This window comes from Antennarius striatus, chromosome 5, assembly GCF_040054535.1.
Source record: "Antennarius striatus isolate MH-2024 chromosome 5, ASM4005453v1, whole genome shotgun sequence".
Taxonomy (NCBI): domain Eukaryota; kingdom Metazoa; phylum Chordata; class Actinopteri; order Lophiiformes; family Antennariidae; genus Antennarius; species Antennarius striatus.
In genome coordinates, this window is record NC_090780.1 from 20,084,338 (window position 1) to 20,101,553 (window position 17,216).

General features: G+C 45.1%; 1 protein-coding gene across 1 annotated transcript in view; it reads left to right on the forward strand.

Moving 5' to 3' along the window:
- The window catches only part of lrig1 (leucine-rich repeats and immunoglobulin-like domains 1), a 28,671-nt gene that overhangs the window by 6,045 nt on the left and 5,410 nt on the right, over positions 1-17,216 (forward strand). The window contains exons 2-9 of the mRNA XM_068316217.1: positions 3,335-3,406; positions 4,145-4,219; positions 9,577-9,714; positions 9,798-9,941; positions 11,089-11,232; positions 11,641-11,784; positions 13,363-13,506; positions 16,035-16,115. Coding sequence (XP_068172318.1) covers positions 3,335-3,406; positions 4,145-4,219; positions 9,577-9,714; positions 9,798-9,941; positions 11,089-11,232; positions 11,641-11,784; positions 13,363-13,506; positions 16,035-16,115 — 942 coding nt within the window. The remainder of the gene's footprint in view (positions 1-3,334; positions 3,407-4,144; positions 4,220-9,576; positions 9,715-9,797; positions 9,942-11,088; positions 11,233-11,640; positions 11,785-13,362; positions 13,507-16,034; positions 16,116-17,216) is intronic.

The following is a 17,216-nucleotide window of genomic DNA, read 5'->3' on the forward strand; positions in this document are numbered from 1 at the left end:
GTATGTGTGTGTGTGTGTGTGTGTGTGTGTGTGTGTGTGTGTGTGTGTGTGTGTGTGTGTGTCTGGCCCTCAGACACACAGGTTATTATTTGACTAGTTTTACGGCGCTCTGAAATCGACCACATTAAAGCTCCTTTGTCTCCCAGCTGGGCTACAGAAGGCCCATCACTGACATCACTTCACACTCTCACCGAGCAAAGTTCACGCCGCATTTGTCCAAGGTAGAAACGGGAACGATAATGATGATGTATCTCTGCGCTCGAAAGTCCCTTCTCTCCTCCTCCCTGCTCATATCTACTCCCACACACACACACACACACACAGAGAACACGGGCTGACTTACGGTGTGATACACTATGACATCACTCCTGTACTCCCAGTGTTCCAAACTCCCACCAGCAGTCATGACACTTATATTTTTTGTGAGTTTTAGTGGGGGGTTTTTTCTCTCTGTGGTGCTGTGCTGATGCTTCCTTAAACAGCCTGTTTCGTCAATGGAACCTTTTATGAGTTCATCATGTTGCCTTTCAAGACGTCTCTTCCAGACAGGCACAGATTGGTGATGAATCACACCCGCCGTTGTATGAACGAAACTTCTGCAGGTCAATCAAGCAACTGTTCTAGCATCGCTCTACTTCCTCAGGGCAACAAAGCATTGATCGATTGATTCCAACACCATTTGATCTGCTGTGAATGATGGCCAACCAATGTTGGGTGTTTACGAAGGCCAATCAGAAGAGCCCACTGGATGTATGTGCAGTGGGAAGACCGGAAGCATGTTGGGGGAATTGGCTCCATCAGTAGTTAAGGAAGCTGATACCTGAGTATTACCTCAACCAAGCATGCAGACTCCCAAGGAGTTGTTAACTATTAGTTATTATTTAAAATCTGACTTACTTCCAGTACTTTCTTCATTTTGGTCCTGGTAGAGTAAAGTACAACGAGAAAAGAGCAGATTTTGGGACACACTTGGAAGTGTTGCTTGTGTTATATGGAAGGAAGTGAGAAGTCCTTTGTTTGTATATACTTGTGAATACTTGTAATATTAATCTATTTTAAACCGATGACAGTAAAGGAACCAGAGTTCTTGCCTCATTGCTTCTGCTTACACATCACCACATCCTCTCCTAGCCGACACCAATTAAACATTTAGCTCGGATAACAGACCAATTACAATAATAAGTGGTTTTTTGAACATCCTGTCTCAGTCTGAACAAGTTGTTTTTCTCTCTAAAAACCGAAAGTCGCGTAACTCTATGACTTCTGATTCCCGCTCAGCAGGTTCTTCTAGAGACGATGTGAGCATAAGGAAAGCATTAGCCAAACTTTGCAATGGAGTCCCCCTTACCCGCCCCCACCCCCCCACCCCCAGTCCATCGAGGAAAAGAGGGGATATGAGTGAGAGATGGAGGTAAACTAGCCTTATCTCCTCCTCATACAGCAGGTGTTACAAAGCTGTGAAACCTAATCTAATCTGATCAGGAAGAAAATAAATTTAGCCGAACGAGACGAGAGAGAGAAAAACTCGTGCAAACAATACAGGTGACTGAGGAGTCGCGTTTCCATGCACAAAGGACAAATTCTGTTTGTTTCCCTTGCCTTTGGCACCAGCATGTCAGGTTTGTCTTTCAAATATTAATTTTAATTCCATTAGTCATCCTTCATTTCTTGCCCTGATTGTCACCATAAACTTTGACGTGAGCGTCTGTTACGGCACATGGCCAATGCACCCCACCTGTGGATGAATTGTGTGTGTGTGTGTGTGTGTGTGTGTGTGTGTGTGTGTGTGTGTGTGTGTGTCAGTGGAGGCCCACAGAAAAGGTGTGCGAATTCTGACCTATCTTCTCGATACCATAATGAGGTAATTACCTCCTGTTGTAGGGAACCATAATTTAGTGGCATGGGAGGTGCCTCACTAGACACTCATAGACACATACGTAGACATACACGCATGTACCTCCTTGCCTGGAGGCCAGGCACATGCTCTGCTATTATGTTGTCACACACACACACACACACACACGCACACACACAGGGAGAAAGTTTATGGGAAGGAGGCTGTTATTATATGCAATCAAGCCCAGAAGACAAGAAAGGGGAATCTGTCAGGGGATTAAGATTAGTGGGAATAAATACCGTTAAAAAGTAAAGTGTGTATAATCTAAGACAATAGCAGCCTGTTGTGTGGCGGTGACCCATCCTCCTCACATTAGCTGACTTAATACCCATGCCTACTTTCTCAACGATTGGCACCCCCCCACCCCCGCCTGCCCCACCCCCCCTAGCAACAGTCTTCTAAGGCCATGGTGGGGCAAGAGGAGGAGGAATGTGCTGCATCAGGTGAAAAAAAGCACCGCTGCTCTCTGGGAACAAGCGACCATCTCTCGGCAGGCCTGTGAAACATTCCCGGGCAGTCTCTCACGTCTGGACGGACGGAGGGATGGAGGGGCAGGAGGCGGGCAGCCCAGGAGCTGTGGGCTCCCTTTGTCTGGCCTGGTCTAACCCCACCACCACCACCACACAAACACCACCGTCACCGCAGCCACGGTGTGTGTGTGTGTGTGTCTGAGTGAGAGAGCAAGACAGTGAAAGATAACACTTCTTTATGTGTGAAACAAGGAAAACAAATTTGATTCATAGGTCGTGGGAAGACCAATCTCAAATGCAGATGCATGTGCAGTGCACACACACACAAGTAAACACACACACACACACACACACACACCTCCTCCCTCACTCACTCTCTAATGGCGGTAATGCTATCTCACCAGACAAATCCGTCTAATACGCCTCTGTAAAAGTCAAGTGCCAGCTATTAAATACACCGTTACCCTAAAGTGCAAATTGACTGCAGCAGATGAATAGCCCGTGGGTCGTGTTTGGAAAGCAAGCCGGGAGGAGGACGCCCTCCCTATCGATAGTATTGATTCGACCTCCTTGAAGCTCGGCAGACGTGCTGCGGTGTTTTCAGGCACGCCTAATGTGGATGGATGAGGCTGTTTGTCAAGTGGGGATGGAGATAATCACCTCCTCAGTGGAGATCATGTTTCCACTTGAATCTTTTGGGTTGTTTATCTATTAGCACAATTCTACTAAAACGACTCGACAGATTTGTTGGTAATTTGTTGGGAGGGTCGATTAAAGGCTTGGATACAGGATTTTTTTTTTAAACTTGTCTAAATTGTACACAAATGTAGCAGATGATGGGGCATAAGTGGATCCCTTCTGAGTTAATAATAATAATTTTGCTTTGCAGTTTGGTTTTCTGAAGGACTATCGGCCATTCCTTTGTTATATTTTGTTAATTTTTTCTTACTTCTTACTTTTCTTACAGAAATCTTGGCTCCAACAAGCTGACAGTCATCGATGCTGAAGTTTTTCACAACCTTCCCAACTTGAGAGAGCTGTAAGTCCACGATACTCACACGTGTTTGATTTCCATTATGAGCCCCCTGGATGCATTCTAATGCTACCGTTACGCTCTGAATTTAACCTGCGTGTCACTAGTGAAACATTTTTTTTGTCAAAATAGTGACTAATGCGGACGCAGCTCCGTTTCCCGGCAGATCCCTCGTAAGTGTCGGGTTGAACCAAGTCCAATTGAGATTAAAGTGATGGTTCTTCTATATTAAGCCTCCCCCCCCCTCCACCACCTGATACTTCGTATGTCAGCCTTGTAAATATTTTATATGTTGAAGAGAGGGCTCGACTTTGTGTCACTCATCGCTGGTATGCCGGACTCGCACACATCCATACGTGAACTGACTGATGATGCACGCGCTGGTGACATCACCTTTCATGTGCTTCTCGACGTCTGTGTCGCTGGTGTTATTTTTGGTTTATAAATGGATGACTTGCAAGTTGCTGAGTAGCAGACCTGAGAAGCGCGTGTTTGAAATATTTTATAGTATATATGGAGCACATGAGTCCCAGAAACACAGCAGGATCTCAGCTAGTATAGCTGAGTACACGCTTAAAATAAGTATGATGTGGTGCCAAAATGTAAATGATAAATTATGCATTTGTTTGTTTCATGATCCCAATATTGGGCCTACTACTTATGAAAAATTCTGCTTCATATTCTTGTGTATTTCTTTTGCTTTCACTTTGTTGTGTAACCTTGTTGTTTGGGTTCCACTTTCAGGCGGTTGGACCACAATGAGCTGACCTCCATACCAGATTTAGGACAGGCTGCTTCCAAGATTGTCTCCCTCTACCTGTGAGTACCTCGCTGTTTCCCGCCTGGTGATCCCAGCATGATCGGCGTATTCTTAGATTGCCGCACTCTTTGAAACACTTTCATTATAGTTTTCTTTACAGTCAGGATTCTTTTGCATCTGAGAGATAACACCACCTCTGTTACATTAGACTAGATCAAAAACACCCTCTGCTCTTTCCTGAAATATGAAGATCCGTCTTGGGTAATTGAAGTCTGGTCATGCCACTAGTGTTGTTACCTGGCCATGCGGTCTTGACTGTAGTGGGAGATGCCGGCTGCCTGGGGTGTCACCTTGTAAACAGTTCCAACTTGGTCACTCCAAGTTACAAAAATGTGGCTGTGGGGGCTGCCTTAGCTGACGTCTCATTGGAGATTTACTGCCCTATTAGAGGAGGGCGTTTGTGTTTGTCATAAGCATGAGCTGAGTCGTCCATGAACTGTCTCATTTTAATGACAAAGGAATTAGGTTGTAGCTTGGAATGCATAGAAACCCATATTGTTAAATAATAACTGGAGTTCATAATACAGTGCGCCACCGAACTTTGATGAGCGAATGCACGAGGGCACACTGTACTTCTATTATAGTATAGTAGTTTTGGGGCGGCAGCAGCTCAGTCTACTGGGTCTCGGGCTGGGGACCAGAGGGTGGCCGCATCAGAACCCATGTGGACCAGAAAGCTTGGAGTATGAACTGACTGTGGAGAGGTGCCAGTTCACCTAGTGAGCACTGCTGAGGTGCCCTTGAGCAAGCACAGGATTACTCCTTCAACCATCTAGTCTTTTGATATTCCAGGAAATAATACATAATTCACACAATGTGGGTTTCATGGTCACATTCTGTGTAATAAAAACTCTCACATCCTGGTTTCATAAGCGTCATGTTGGATAAATATTTCTGAGAATAAATGGAAGTATTACTAATGCTAGTAGAAATAGTGTGTTAATATCACCCAGGATGATCAAAGGCCAGTTTCTCTGCAACAGTTCATCCCGTTATCTGATTAATTTTTGAAGTTAACAGAGAACTTTCGGATGTTTCCATTTGTTTTCCTTTGTTCATGGAAGGTTCAACTGTCCTTGACGTATCTCAGTGCCAGTCGTCCGTCTCTCTCTCTCTCTTTCCCTCTCTGTCTCGCTCTCTCTCTCTCTGTCTAGAGGTAATCTATAGAACCGATTTAACTCGATCGGTCCTTAATGTGCTGATGTTATTTGATTGCTGCCCTTTTAAAGTATAGTCTTCCATTTCCAGCCCTTGCTGGAAGTTGTATTTCCCAAAATAAACTAATTATATCTGAAGTACTGCTCCTTAACAAACTAGTTCATACCATATTTACACAAGAAAGACCTAATTATTGAGTCAACAACTTTATTTAAAAATCAGTCATCCAGTGTCAACAGTTTTGTGTCACCGTGGTGCTTCGGAATGTCCTGAGGAATGTCAGGCACAAAAGCATATACAGCACAGTGAGAAGTTTTCTAAGGTTAGAGCAAAACAGGCTCAGATAAATGTAATGTTGTTTTAACTAGTTTTTTACACATACAGTGCGCCCTCTTTCCTCGCTGTTAATGTGTTCCAGGAACCACACGCGATTAACGAATTCCGCGATAGAGCGACAAACTATCTTGTTATTTACGGTAATTCAAATGTTTATGATCGCCCCCCCCCCCATACTGATATTAAACCACCTTCTATCTGTATTACTTTTTCCCACACTCTTATCGACTGTTGTAAGCACTTTCGTGTCTCCCGGAGGTCTGAAACTCACGGAACACAGCGCACTTCCAACCAATAGAATGTGCGTACGGTATCACATGACTGCCTACCAAAAATTTGCGATGAGGCGAAGTCGCGAGCGTTGATGCGCGAATGCGCGAGGGCACACTTTATATACATACAGTAGGTATTGAAGCACATGGGCGTACACACACACTGATAAATGAACTCCTCACAGCGTTTCGCCCACATCGTCTGCTGAGTGGATTGTTGTTTTCCTTTTTTTTTTCCCCAACTGTGGGTCATTCTAACATCTCACTCAACCTGAAAACAGAAAGTCAAACCCCCTAGCTAGTGTGGTGCTAACAGCTAGCGCATACCCTTCACACCTTGCTAGTTTGCCGGCTGAATGAAGCGTGCAGCTGCAGGTTCCTGTAATGTAACTCTGATGGTCATACCCTCACCTCTTACCACTTCTCATGATTAATCATGGGTAACCGTTGTGCTCAGAATAATTCCTTGTGCTCGGAACAGTTGAACGGTGAATATTCAGCAAATCCGACAAAAGTTTGTTAAAACGTTCCCAAAAAGGTTGTGATATTGTCGTTGGTGCTTTCAGTTTTAAGCACAAACTGTTCACTTTGCCTTCGATCAACAACAGATCAGAGCAAGTTCACCTTTACTTGCACAAACTATGCAGAGTTGCAGCCCCTCCAAATGATCGGGGTGTCTTTTTTTGGCCTGACTTGAGGCCTGTTGCTAGGGGAAGGCCTCTCGGTCTGATAGGAGTGCAAGCTGGAGGGAGGGACGGATCTTTACAAAGCCACACCAGCTGAAGGGAAGGCCTGCCGAAGCACTTCCAGCTGCAGCTGTCAGTCACATGGCTTACAGTAAAATGGGTGACAGCAAGAAGGGGAGGAAGGATGAGAATATAGGAAGGGCGGACGGAATGGAGGATATGAATAGTGTCGGATCAGCATGACATCACCAAAAGCCGAGAAGAGGAATGGTTGAGGAGAGGTAGTGGAGGAGTCAGGAAAGAGGAAGTGAGATGTGAGACTAGGTCTCTAAATTATTCTCAGAAGACAATCCCTTCATCTCCACTGAGGACTGCTGGGTAGGGTTCCTATGCCATTGGTTGGATAGTCTAGAAAGTCATGTGACCGTGTGTGTGTGTGTGTGTGTGTGTGTGTGTGTGTGTGTGTTTAACCCACATTTTCACACAAATCCCTAAATAAATGGACTGAGAGTGAACTCTTAACAGGAACATCATATGTGGTTGCTACTGTCTGACTGTCTACCAGCCCATCTGTTTGCTGGTTTGCACTGTCTGAGTATCTCTGTAAAATAAAACTCCTAAAAATCTCCTAAAATAAAACTCCTAAAAATGAATGAATGAATTTCGCATTTTTGCATGACTGTCTAACAGCGTAAGACTGTTAGACATTCTCACTCTAGTTAGACTATATTCTGACTAGCGTAAGACTGTTAAGAGATATTTGGTTTAGAATGAAAAAAATTCCCAATTGATTTATTTTTTGTGGGAATACAATCTGTTGCTTGATTGAGATGCGACTTTTAAATTAATCCATATCCAAGATATCCTCCAACAAAATCAAACTTTTGTCCCGACCACTGGCTTCAAACGGGGAGGGTCTGCCCAAACATCGGCAGCAGAGATGACGCGGGAAAGATGAGACTGGAATGGGCCCGCTAGTGTAAACCCCTGGGCGGGTTCTCACACTTCAAAAGAAGTGTCAAAATGAGCCGGGCTCATGATAATCAGATGGCCAATGGGGCGGGGTCGTGAGATGTGGAATTAAGTGGAATGGAGGCGGGCGAGACCCCCAGACATCAAAGGGAGGTGCGGGGGTCTTACATGTCGGAGAGATCTCCGGTCCAATGAGCATCACTTTTTATAAACGCTACTATTGTATGTGTGGACTTCAAACACGCTGAGCGCCGGGGCTTTATCTGGCTCTCCCCTCGCAGCTGGGCTTTGACTGTGGGAGGGGGGATTCGGGGGGAGGGGGCTTTTTGGAGTGGTGGAAGGAGAACAGGGTGAGAGAAAAGAGTGAGAGAGGTCAGCCTCTCCCACCAGTTTGAGACGGATCTGTTTTTCCCAGCAAAGGTCACCAGCTGTTGACCCCACCTCACTCTTTCATTCTCCCCTCCCCCCATTCCTTCCCCCATGTCCTTTCTGCTTTGGCTCACTGTAGCCACTGTCTGTTGCTCTGTCCCGTGTGTGTGTGTGTGTGTGTGTGTGTGTGAGTGTATGTGTGTGTGTGTGTGTGTGTGTGTGTGTGTGTGTGTGTGTGTGTGTGTGTGTGTGTGTGTGTGTGTGTCTGCCCAGGCATGCATTCAAGGCTCATCTTTAACCATTTGTGCCACTGTTTATTCAGGTGGGCTGCGGCAGTGTGACCCCCCTCCACACACACCACACACACACACACACACACACACACACACACACACACACACACACACACACACACCACCACCGCTTCCTCCCCTCAGACGCCAATAAATGTGTTTTTCCACCTTGGTTAAAAGTCTGACCCTTGCTGATTGAAAACGTGTGTGTGTGTGTGTGTGTGTGTGTGTGCGTGTGCGTGTGCGTGTGCGTGTGTGCCTATCTTGAAGCCTAGAGAGGAAAGTTTGACTGGTGGAACACCTGCTCACTCACTTGTTCTTAGTGTCAAACACACACCCAGACAAAGACACTGACACGTTTCTTGTAGATGAACAATACCGAGGTTTCATTTAATGATTGAGTTCAGGAAACGTGTGTTTGAGAGAAGGAGGGTGGAGGGAAAAGCGCTTTTAACTTCAGTCAGTCCTTTCCCTCTTGCTCGCTCCATCCCTCATCGGTCCTGATCTCGTTTTCAGTATCTCTATAAGCTTTCTGACCAAAAGAAAACCCACTCATCTCCTGCCCCCTGCTTTCTACTGGGAGCTGGGGGGGGGGGGTCACACCAACACGAGAATCTTGTTCTGAATCAGCTGATCTGATAACATTTTTAGATGAGTCTGTGCCACTTAAACAAGACAGAACTGCAAACATCAAAGCTGTCTAAGACAGCAAATGATAAAAGAAACAAGGGTCATAATTTAGCTAAACTAAAATGGTAATCTATCCAGTCCAAGCAGTAATAATTGTCTTTTTTGGGCCTGTTGTTTCTTTGGTAACTCCTCTGTTGTCTTCATTCCTATGCCTTTTGTAGATTAGGACTTTAATAGAGTCCAGAACTTCGTAGGAATTGCAGCCATCTCTCCATTCCATCACACACTCTGAATCCTCTTTCAGATAATCCTGGTTAGTCACCAAAGTGCCATCTATCTAACAGATTTAACATCCACGCTCCGTTCAGAAGCACAGATGTCCTTGGGATTGTTTAAAGAAGGCCAGGCTGTGTTTGGAAGCTCTTAAAGTACACATTCTGCGGTGGTTGAAGACCACTTTGTTCTGTGTACTCTGCACTCTTTGTGCCCGAGAGGGTTTAGAGAAGCTTTGGGGTTGTAGAGTGTCTTCGTTGGTCGATGGGGAGAAAGGATGTGGGAGTTGAACAGCAATGATTCATCGATCTTTGAGGGTTTTCAGCTCCACCTTACACCTTTTTTATCTGTGCTTTTCACTTTGCAGACATCATAATACGATCCGCAGTATAGATGGCAGGCAGACTAGAGGGTTAGTTTCTGTGGAGACCCTGGACCTGAGCAATAATGACATCACAGAGCTGCGAGGGCAGTCCTTCCCTGCAGGCCTTCAAATCAGAGATCTGTAAGTACGGTCTTATTTCTATTGTCACTGTGGCTCACACCAGTAAATGTAAATTTAGGAACTAACTTTCTTTTTGTGTTCAGGTACCTGAACAACAACAAGATCAACACGTTGGAGCTCGGAGCTTTTGACCATCTGGGATCGACTCTTCAGGTCTTGAGACTGAGCAGAAACCGCATCAGTCAGATCCCTGTGAGAGCCTTCCAGCTCCCGAGGCTCACCCAATTGTGAGTTTCACCAGATTTCACCATCCAGGCCACAGTTAGTTAGATACTGAGATGGTCTTACTTTTGGTCACTCTGAACACATTGAACACATATATGAGACAAAGAATTGTAAGTTAAAATACACAGGTGTTATCGTTGGCTGTTGATGGAGGTCTGTGCTTTTAGTGTTTGGAACACTATTAGTGTGATCTATGCCTCCAGGGGTGGATAAGGTCTGACAAGGTACACACTGGAGCCATATTGTTGGTGATTTATTGAATTCTTCCGTATCCCCAAAGTGGTTATTTCATTCTCTACTCTGTGATCCATTATCTTTGTCAAACTTCCTACCCTCATAACAGCGACTTGGAGCTATTTATAGCGCAAAGCCTTCGTTCTCTGGCTCACTTAATGGACGTCTTGCCTGTTATGGCTGTAGGAGCACAGGTGGACCTCCTGGTCGCTCTGCCTGCAGTGCCTGTGGTTAAGTTACCAAAGAACCAGTGTGGATGTTTATCTAGGCTAAATTAAGAGCTTTTGCAGTCTTTACACACACAAACACACATACCGGATGCTCAGAGTCACCCTTACATGTAGATATGTTTGAAGCCTCAAGTAAAGAATTACGGAAGTGCTTCAAATCTCACACCTTCTTGTCTTCTCATGCTTTCTCTTAGCATCGCTGTTAAGTAATAGGGTCATATACTGACCCTTGTTTGCGAGTTAAAGCCAGTGGGCACACAGCGCTGGCTTTGTGCCACCAGTGGAACGGATATCAGGACGGAATGCCCGTTAAGCCGGGGGTTTGTTAACGGCAAAATGCTCCTACTGCAACTGAAGCATACAGGCTACAGGTTTCTTAGGGTTTGTTGGGTGCTAATCGATGGTCGATGGTGAAACCTTCCTCCGTCCTTAAAAGGGGGTAAAGCTGCTCAAGCTTTGAAAAGTACAGTATTTTCCTCACTATATGGCGCACTGGATTATAAGGCGCACCCTCAATGAACGATGTATTTCAATTTTTTGTTCATGTATAGGGCACACTGTCGGTTTTTGAGAAAATGAAAGGCTTTTAGGTGCGCTTTTAGTGTGGAAAATAATGTACTGTATGTAATACTTGAGGTTTTCTCTCATCAGTCGGTCTTTTGTCGTTTGTCTGTCCGCTTTGCAGGGAGCTGAACAGGAACCGGATTCGTCAGGTGGAGGGTCTGACCTTCCAGGGTCTCTCCAGTCTGGAGGTCCTCAAACTGCACCGAAACAGCATCAGCAAACTGACCGATGGGGCCTTCTGGGATCTCGCCAAGATGAAAGTCCTGTATGTCAAAAAAAGTATTGATTATGTATCAGTACATTTTTACATTAAATTGTTTGTCGTAGGTTAAGGGGTTAAAATGGGCTGGAATGGTGTTCATTAAGTAAAGAAATAAATCTTATTGGCAGTTTTACAACACGCCAGTTCACTTTTTGGATAGATTGCATTTCTGGACTGAGCCCGGCTCTTGCCACTATTCCAAAATTAAGGGTTCCTTCAGATGCCAAATCCCACTTTAAACCCTGTTAATACTTTCTGTGATGTGTTCTTTTGCAAAAAGAAGAAGAAGAAGAAAAAAAGACCAGCAGTTTTATCCCCACTATTGTACTGCCTGCAAACCATTATGCCCAGATTCTCAAACTCCTTCTTCATGCTTTGTGCTTACATTTCTTGTTTTCATCTTTTTTGCAGTCACTTAGATTACAACAGCCTGTCGGAGGTGAACAGTGGCTCCCTGTACGGCCTGACCTCCCTCCAGCAGTTATTCCTCAGCAACAACTCCATCGCCCGCATCAATGCTGATGGATGGAAGTTCTGCCAAAAGCTGAGGGAACTGTGAGTACCAGCATTTAAATGAGACTAAACACTGGAGCGCTCGTGCCAAATGTCCTCTTTCAGAATCATTTTCGTAGACAGTGGTTAAAGTTTCTAAAACTGGGAAGGGGGGGGAGGATAAGTGCAGTGACTAAGAGTTGAAGGTAACAAACAATGTGTGTTCAATTTTATTTTTAAAAAAAAAAAAAAAAAGAAAGAAACTTGAGACCTACCACAGTTGCGGGTTGACGTTTTGTGATCCAACTCCTGAGAATGCAACATGCTTCACCCCCATACATGTTACACTCAGCACAGCCGTCTCAGAATAAGCCTGTTTATCCCATAATTGAAGCTGAGCTCAAGTGCATTCAAACCCTGTCACAAGAGTTATTGTACTCAGTTCTGAAATGCTGGGATCCGACAAACTGTGGTGTAATCCTCCATTGATTGTGTTGTGGTAATTACACTGAAGGATCACCTTCAAAAAAGGCCTGGGTCTAAATTTGCGCTTCTTAACCTATTCTGTTGACACGACTGTTCTTTCTCCCATAAAGCGCTTTGCTTTGCTGACGCGTTGCTAACAGTAAGCTAGCGAGGGTTATCTGTAACCATGACAGAGGTGAAGGTGGTGTTTACGTTAGGTTGCTCCGTCTATCTAATCGCTGTTTCCTGTTTGCACATCTTTGAATGATAGATTGCCCCCAAAGCCATCCATCCAAGCGATGCACCAGTCAGCTGGTGCATTGCTTTTTTTTTGCTTTTTTTTTTATTATTATTATCGAGAGTTTCAATGACCAGCGTGACTGATAAGAACAAAAAGATTGACTGGTCTTTATGAGGAGCCTGTTATTGCATACCAAATGGACCAGGCTGAGCTGGTCATCTGCACACATGACTGGTCAAGCAGACCTGAGGCCCGGCCACAGAGACAAACAATGAGGGCACAGAGAGGACAATAAAATGTACAATACTGCCTCTGACCACTTTAAATGATGCCATCATTGCATTTGTAATCAGTAGTTATCAGTAGGTATTGTAATGGAGTTTGAGTCGTGTCATTTTATTTTAACCTGCCTCCCGAACAAATCAGGAATTCATTGGTTGTTTTCCCTAATAACAAATAATTAAATGAGTGTAACTGCTTGGAAAACTATGCACTAACTATACCTTTTATATTTTCATTAAAGGCAAAAAAAAAACAAATTTGGATGATTCTGAGCACTGCGGTTCATGAGTGCTGATATATTCGTATGGGGTTTACCACATAAATGGAGTTTGTATGATGTAAAAGTTCTAATAAAGAAGTCGTCTCCTACCCTGACAGTTTGAACCCTGTTTGAGCTCTAAAAGTCTGCTCGGCACAATCTCTGTTAGCATCTCAAGACAAGACGTAATGGAAAAATACATCACAGAGCGGCTAATAGCGAATGAACCATAAAATTAAATGTAATGACATTGCAAGCTGCCTCAGCGTTCTACCGTCCCGTTATCTCCAGACCTCACACAGAACGTTTCTCCTTTCTGACAAATTTTCCCACTCTTTCCCCTTCTCCACTCTCTTTTTTTCTGTCTTCCCGGTTTGTCTGTTCCTCTCTCCAGGAATCTGTCCTACAATAATCTGACACGTCTGGATGAGGGCAGTTTGTCTGTGTTGGGAGATCTCCAAAGTCTCCGTCTGGGCCACAACTCCATCAGCCACATCACCGAAGGAGCCTTCAGAGGCCTCAAGGCTGTACGAATACTGTAAGTACCGACGCCCCACCGCCGTTACCCAGAGCGCAGTGAACCCCCGAACCACCTGCTAGCTGTGGTTTTAGCCACTGTTGAAATTAGGGTTAGGATCTTCCACTTGGGAGAAGTGAAAACCCAGTTGTTTAATATTGTTTTTATCCTCCTCAGAGAGACATTTAAATGTTTTTGGCTTGTGACATTCATTCATTTTACTTGAGAAAGCAAGTAAAAATGTTTTAAAGACCGTTGATATCCATTTGTATTTATGTCTATTCACGAGTTTTTTGTTGTTTTTTTTATAGACTTTTATGAGGTATTCATGTGGTTCCTGTGGAAACTCATTATTTCTCTCATGCCTTTTCTCATTTTATTCCTTTTCTCTGGTTTTGTTTCTGTTTTTTTTGTGTGTGTGTCTTGAACACTGGTAACCAACAAACTTTAAATTTGTTCCACATCACTCAACCCCCCCCCCTTGAGATCCTTCCTGACTTTTAGAAGCCACCAATAAAGACGGGATTCTTCTCCAGCTTATCCTACCCGGGAATCGCCGAAAGCACTAAATGGGACTGAAGAAAGAAAATTTGGGAATAAAAGGGAGAAAGTTAGGGTATAAATCCTGGAGAAAGACTTCATGGTCTTGGTTCTGAACCAAAGTCTTTTTGGCTTTGCCTTCCTCCTTTAGAGAAAGCCAGAACAGACTTGCGCCAGAGCTTGCTTGACAAGCTTTCTCTCACAGCTGAGTGACAAGCCAAGGCACATAAGGCTTTTCTCTGCAGGCACACTGGCTGTTAGATAACCAGCTATAGACACAAACCCATTTCACACTGCCTTTTCAAAGCAGGACTGATACGCCTTAAATATGCTTCAATGTTCTGTATAAAAGTTTTAAAGACAGAATGGGTGGTTTAGTTTTTTCCCACCTCCCAGCTGGCAGTGGAAGTAGCCACAAGACTTTAAAAAAAAGCAGCTAGTTGTAGTTAGACTCTAACTCAAAGACCGACAAAATCCTTAAAAATGTCTTTAAATTTGGAAGACGGTGTGGGCTCCAGAAGGTTTTACCATCCGGAAAGAAGACACAACCAACCTCCATGTGAAAGGGAACATTGATTATTTTGTCACACGTCTGTTGCTGGCAGATTGGCGACATGCCTAAAATCACCCCGAGGCAATGTTACCGTCAAAGGTGGCATCAAAATACCAAAAGAGGACTTGTGATGACCCCAACTCAGTCCTTCTCTAATATTTTCCTTTCCTGTCATTCATCTGTCAGATATTTTCTTTATGTGTTGCCCTTTTTGAGGCAAACGCAGTCCACCTGTTTCTTCTCTATCCTAACTGTGATCCGCCGACACACGTCTGTACGTTTTCATGTCCTGATCTTCTCTTGATTCACTCCTGAGCGCCGTGTCTTTGAGGCAAGCCCTAATCTAATCATCAGCGAGGAGGACAGGCGTGGGCCGGGCCCTGAAAAGGAGCCGGGAGAGCTTTAATTGGGTCTTCAGCGTTGGCCGTTGCCGGCGTGGGGTTGGAGCCTGCATCGGGGTAGAAAAAGCTTCCAAACAAGCCAGGCTGCCTTCTAATTCGGCCACGGGGGTCGTTGGCTCATCGAGTGCGCCCACACCCCCCTTTTTTTTCTTTGTACGGGGGCTCTCCGATCTACAGCCCCCTGCCACCGGCCTGGCTTTAACAAGGGGGACGACCATTCACATCCAACCAGCCAGAAAGAGTAGGAAATTGGCAGCCCCTGTCCAGTCCAACTAAGACAGCGGCGAATAGAGTCTGAAAAGAAGCAAAGGGGGATAAGAGATGCTCAGAAAACAAAGGGGGGGGGGCGGGGGCACTATTGTGAGGATACATGAGGGTGTGGCTTACCATCAAGCTCAAAGGCCTTTCTCAAGTTTGAAAGGAAGTCTTTCAGACGTTCAGAGGAGTCCGCCAGCTCTGTTGGGTTTTTCTTTTCCTTCCAGAGGGGTGGAGGGGTGGGGGGCGGGTGCAGCTATGACTTCACCTAGAGAGGAAGTTCTATACACACTGGAAGGGGAAGAAAGTGCATTCAACAAGTGTTTGGAAAACCTCGAAATGCCGTAAAAGAAGCTGTTTTCTTTTCTACCTTTTCATCGAATCGGTTTCTTGTCACCCGCCCACGGCTCACGGCTTTAGCCGCGCCGTCACACGCCGCCGTCAACCCAACACAACCCGACCAAATTCGGGCTTTCGCAAGACATGGTTGTTCCCGCCAAGCGCTCCATGCTGTCATGAATTATACATGTGTTTCTGTGTGCTGAAAACACCAACACACACACACACACACACACACACACACGTCCTTATCCACCCCTCGAAGGAAAGAATGCGCTTGGCTGGCAGAGCGGAGCGGGACAGGGGCTCCCTAAGGCCAGGTGCAGAAGAGGTGGGGGGGTGGGGGTGGGGGCTGAAAGGGTAACCCGTGACTTCCACAGTGTCTTCTGCCAGGCCCGCGTTAACGTCTCAGACGTTCATTCCATCTTTCTTATCCTCTTCTTTTCTCTGGTTCTCCACAGGGAGCTGGACCACAACGACATCTCAGGCACAATAGAGGACACCAATGGGGCCTTCTCCGGATTGGACAGCCTCAACAAGCTGTGAGTGTTTTTTTCTTTTGATTCCCTCCACTTTTTCTTCACTAACAGAAGTCTTTTCTGCTCTTCAAAAATAAACAGAGGCAGAATTGAACTTTCATCTTCCTTTATCTCCGGCCAAGTCCGGTTACGGAGCCTGAGATATCCGTTTCCTTTGAATCCCGCGTGCCGCTTGGGAGGGAAATCGTCGTCATGATTTATAGCGCCGCTCCCCGAAGCATCCGATGTCGTTCCTTTCAACCGATCTCGATTTTTTTTTCCCGCGATTAGCCGTCAATATTTTTGCATTTAAAAACGTCGAGCAATCAGAAGCGCGTGCGTAGAGAGGTTTCAAAAGACGAATGGGAATGTTTTTGGCACTGAATGGAGAACCGTCTGGCTGGAGTATGAAAAGATGATGTCCAGCCAAGACGGTTCCCAGTGTGAGCGCCGCTGAAAGAGAACGAATGGGAGACGGAGGGAGAGAAAGGGCTTTTCTTCAAGCTGGCAGGAGCCCCCACCCCCTACCCCCAATAGGCTTACTTCTATTTCTCCTCCATGCCTCCGCTCCTCGCGTCCAGGCCTTGTTGTTTGGAACCGAGAGAGGGTGAAATCGAGGGGCTGCATTCAGTCATGAACATCAAACGGCTCACACGTCCCGCCCTCTGACCTTGCACCCCCCTTTTTTTGTCACGGCGTTGGCGGAAGCAGCTTGCTGCATCCCGACACCGGCAAAAGGGAACCATGGGGGGGGGGGGTGCAGAGCGAGAGAGAAAGGTTGAGACTTGAAATAATCCAGCGTTCAGGAATGACTGTTTAAATAGAAATAAATAAATTATAATAATAATTATCAATAAATTAATAATAATTACAAAAATTAATAATACAGTAATAATAATTACTAAATTAATAATAAATTAATAATAATAAATTAATAATAATTAATAGAGTAATTAAAACTGTCTCATCATACCTGAAACAAAACATGCGTTTCCTCTTCCCTTCAAGAGAAGTTACAGCGATGGGGGTGGGGGGTGGGTGGGGGGGTGGATCAGAGCCCAAGTCAGAAGGAACATCAAATCATTTCTTGGCTCATGACGGTCACACACACACTCACTTGGTTGC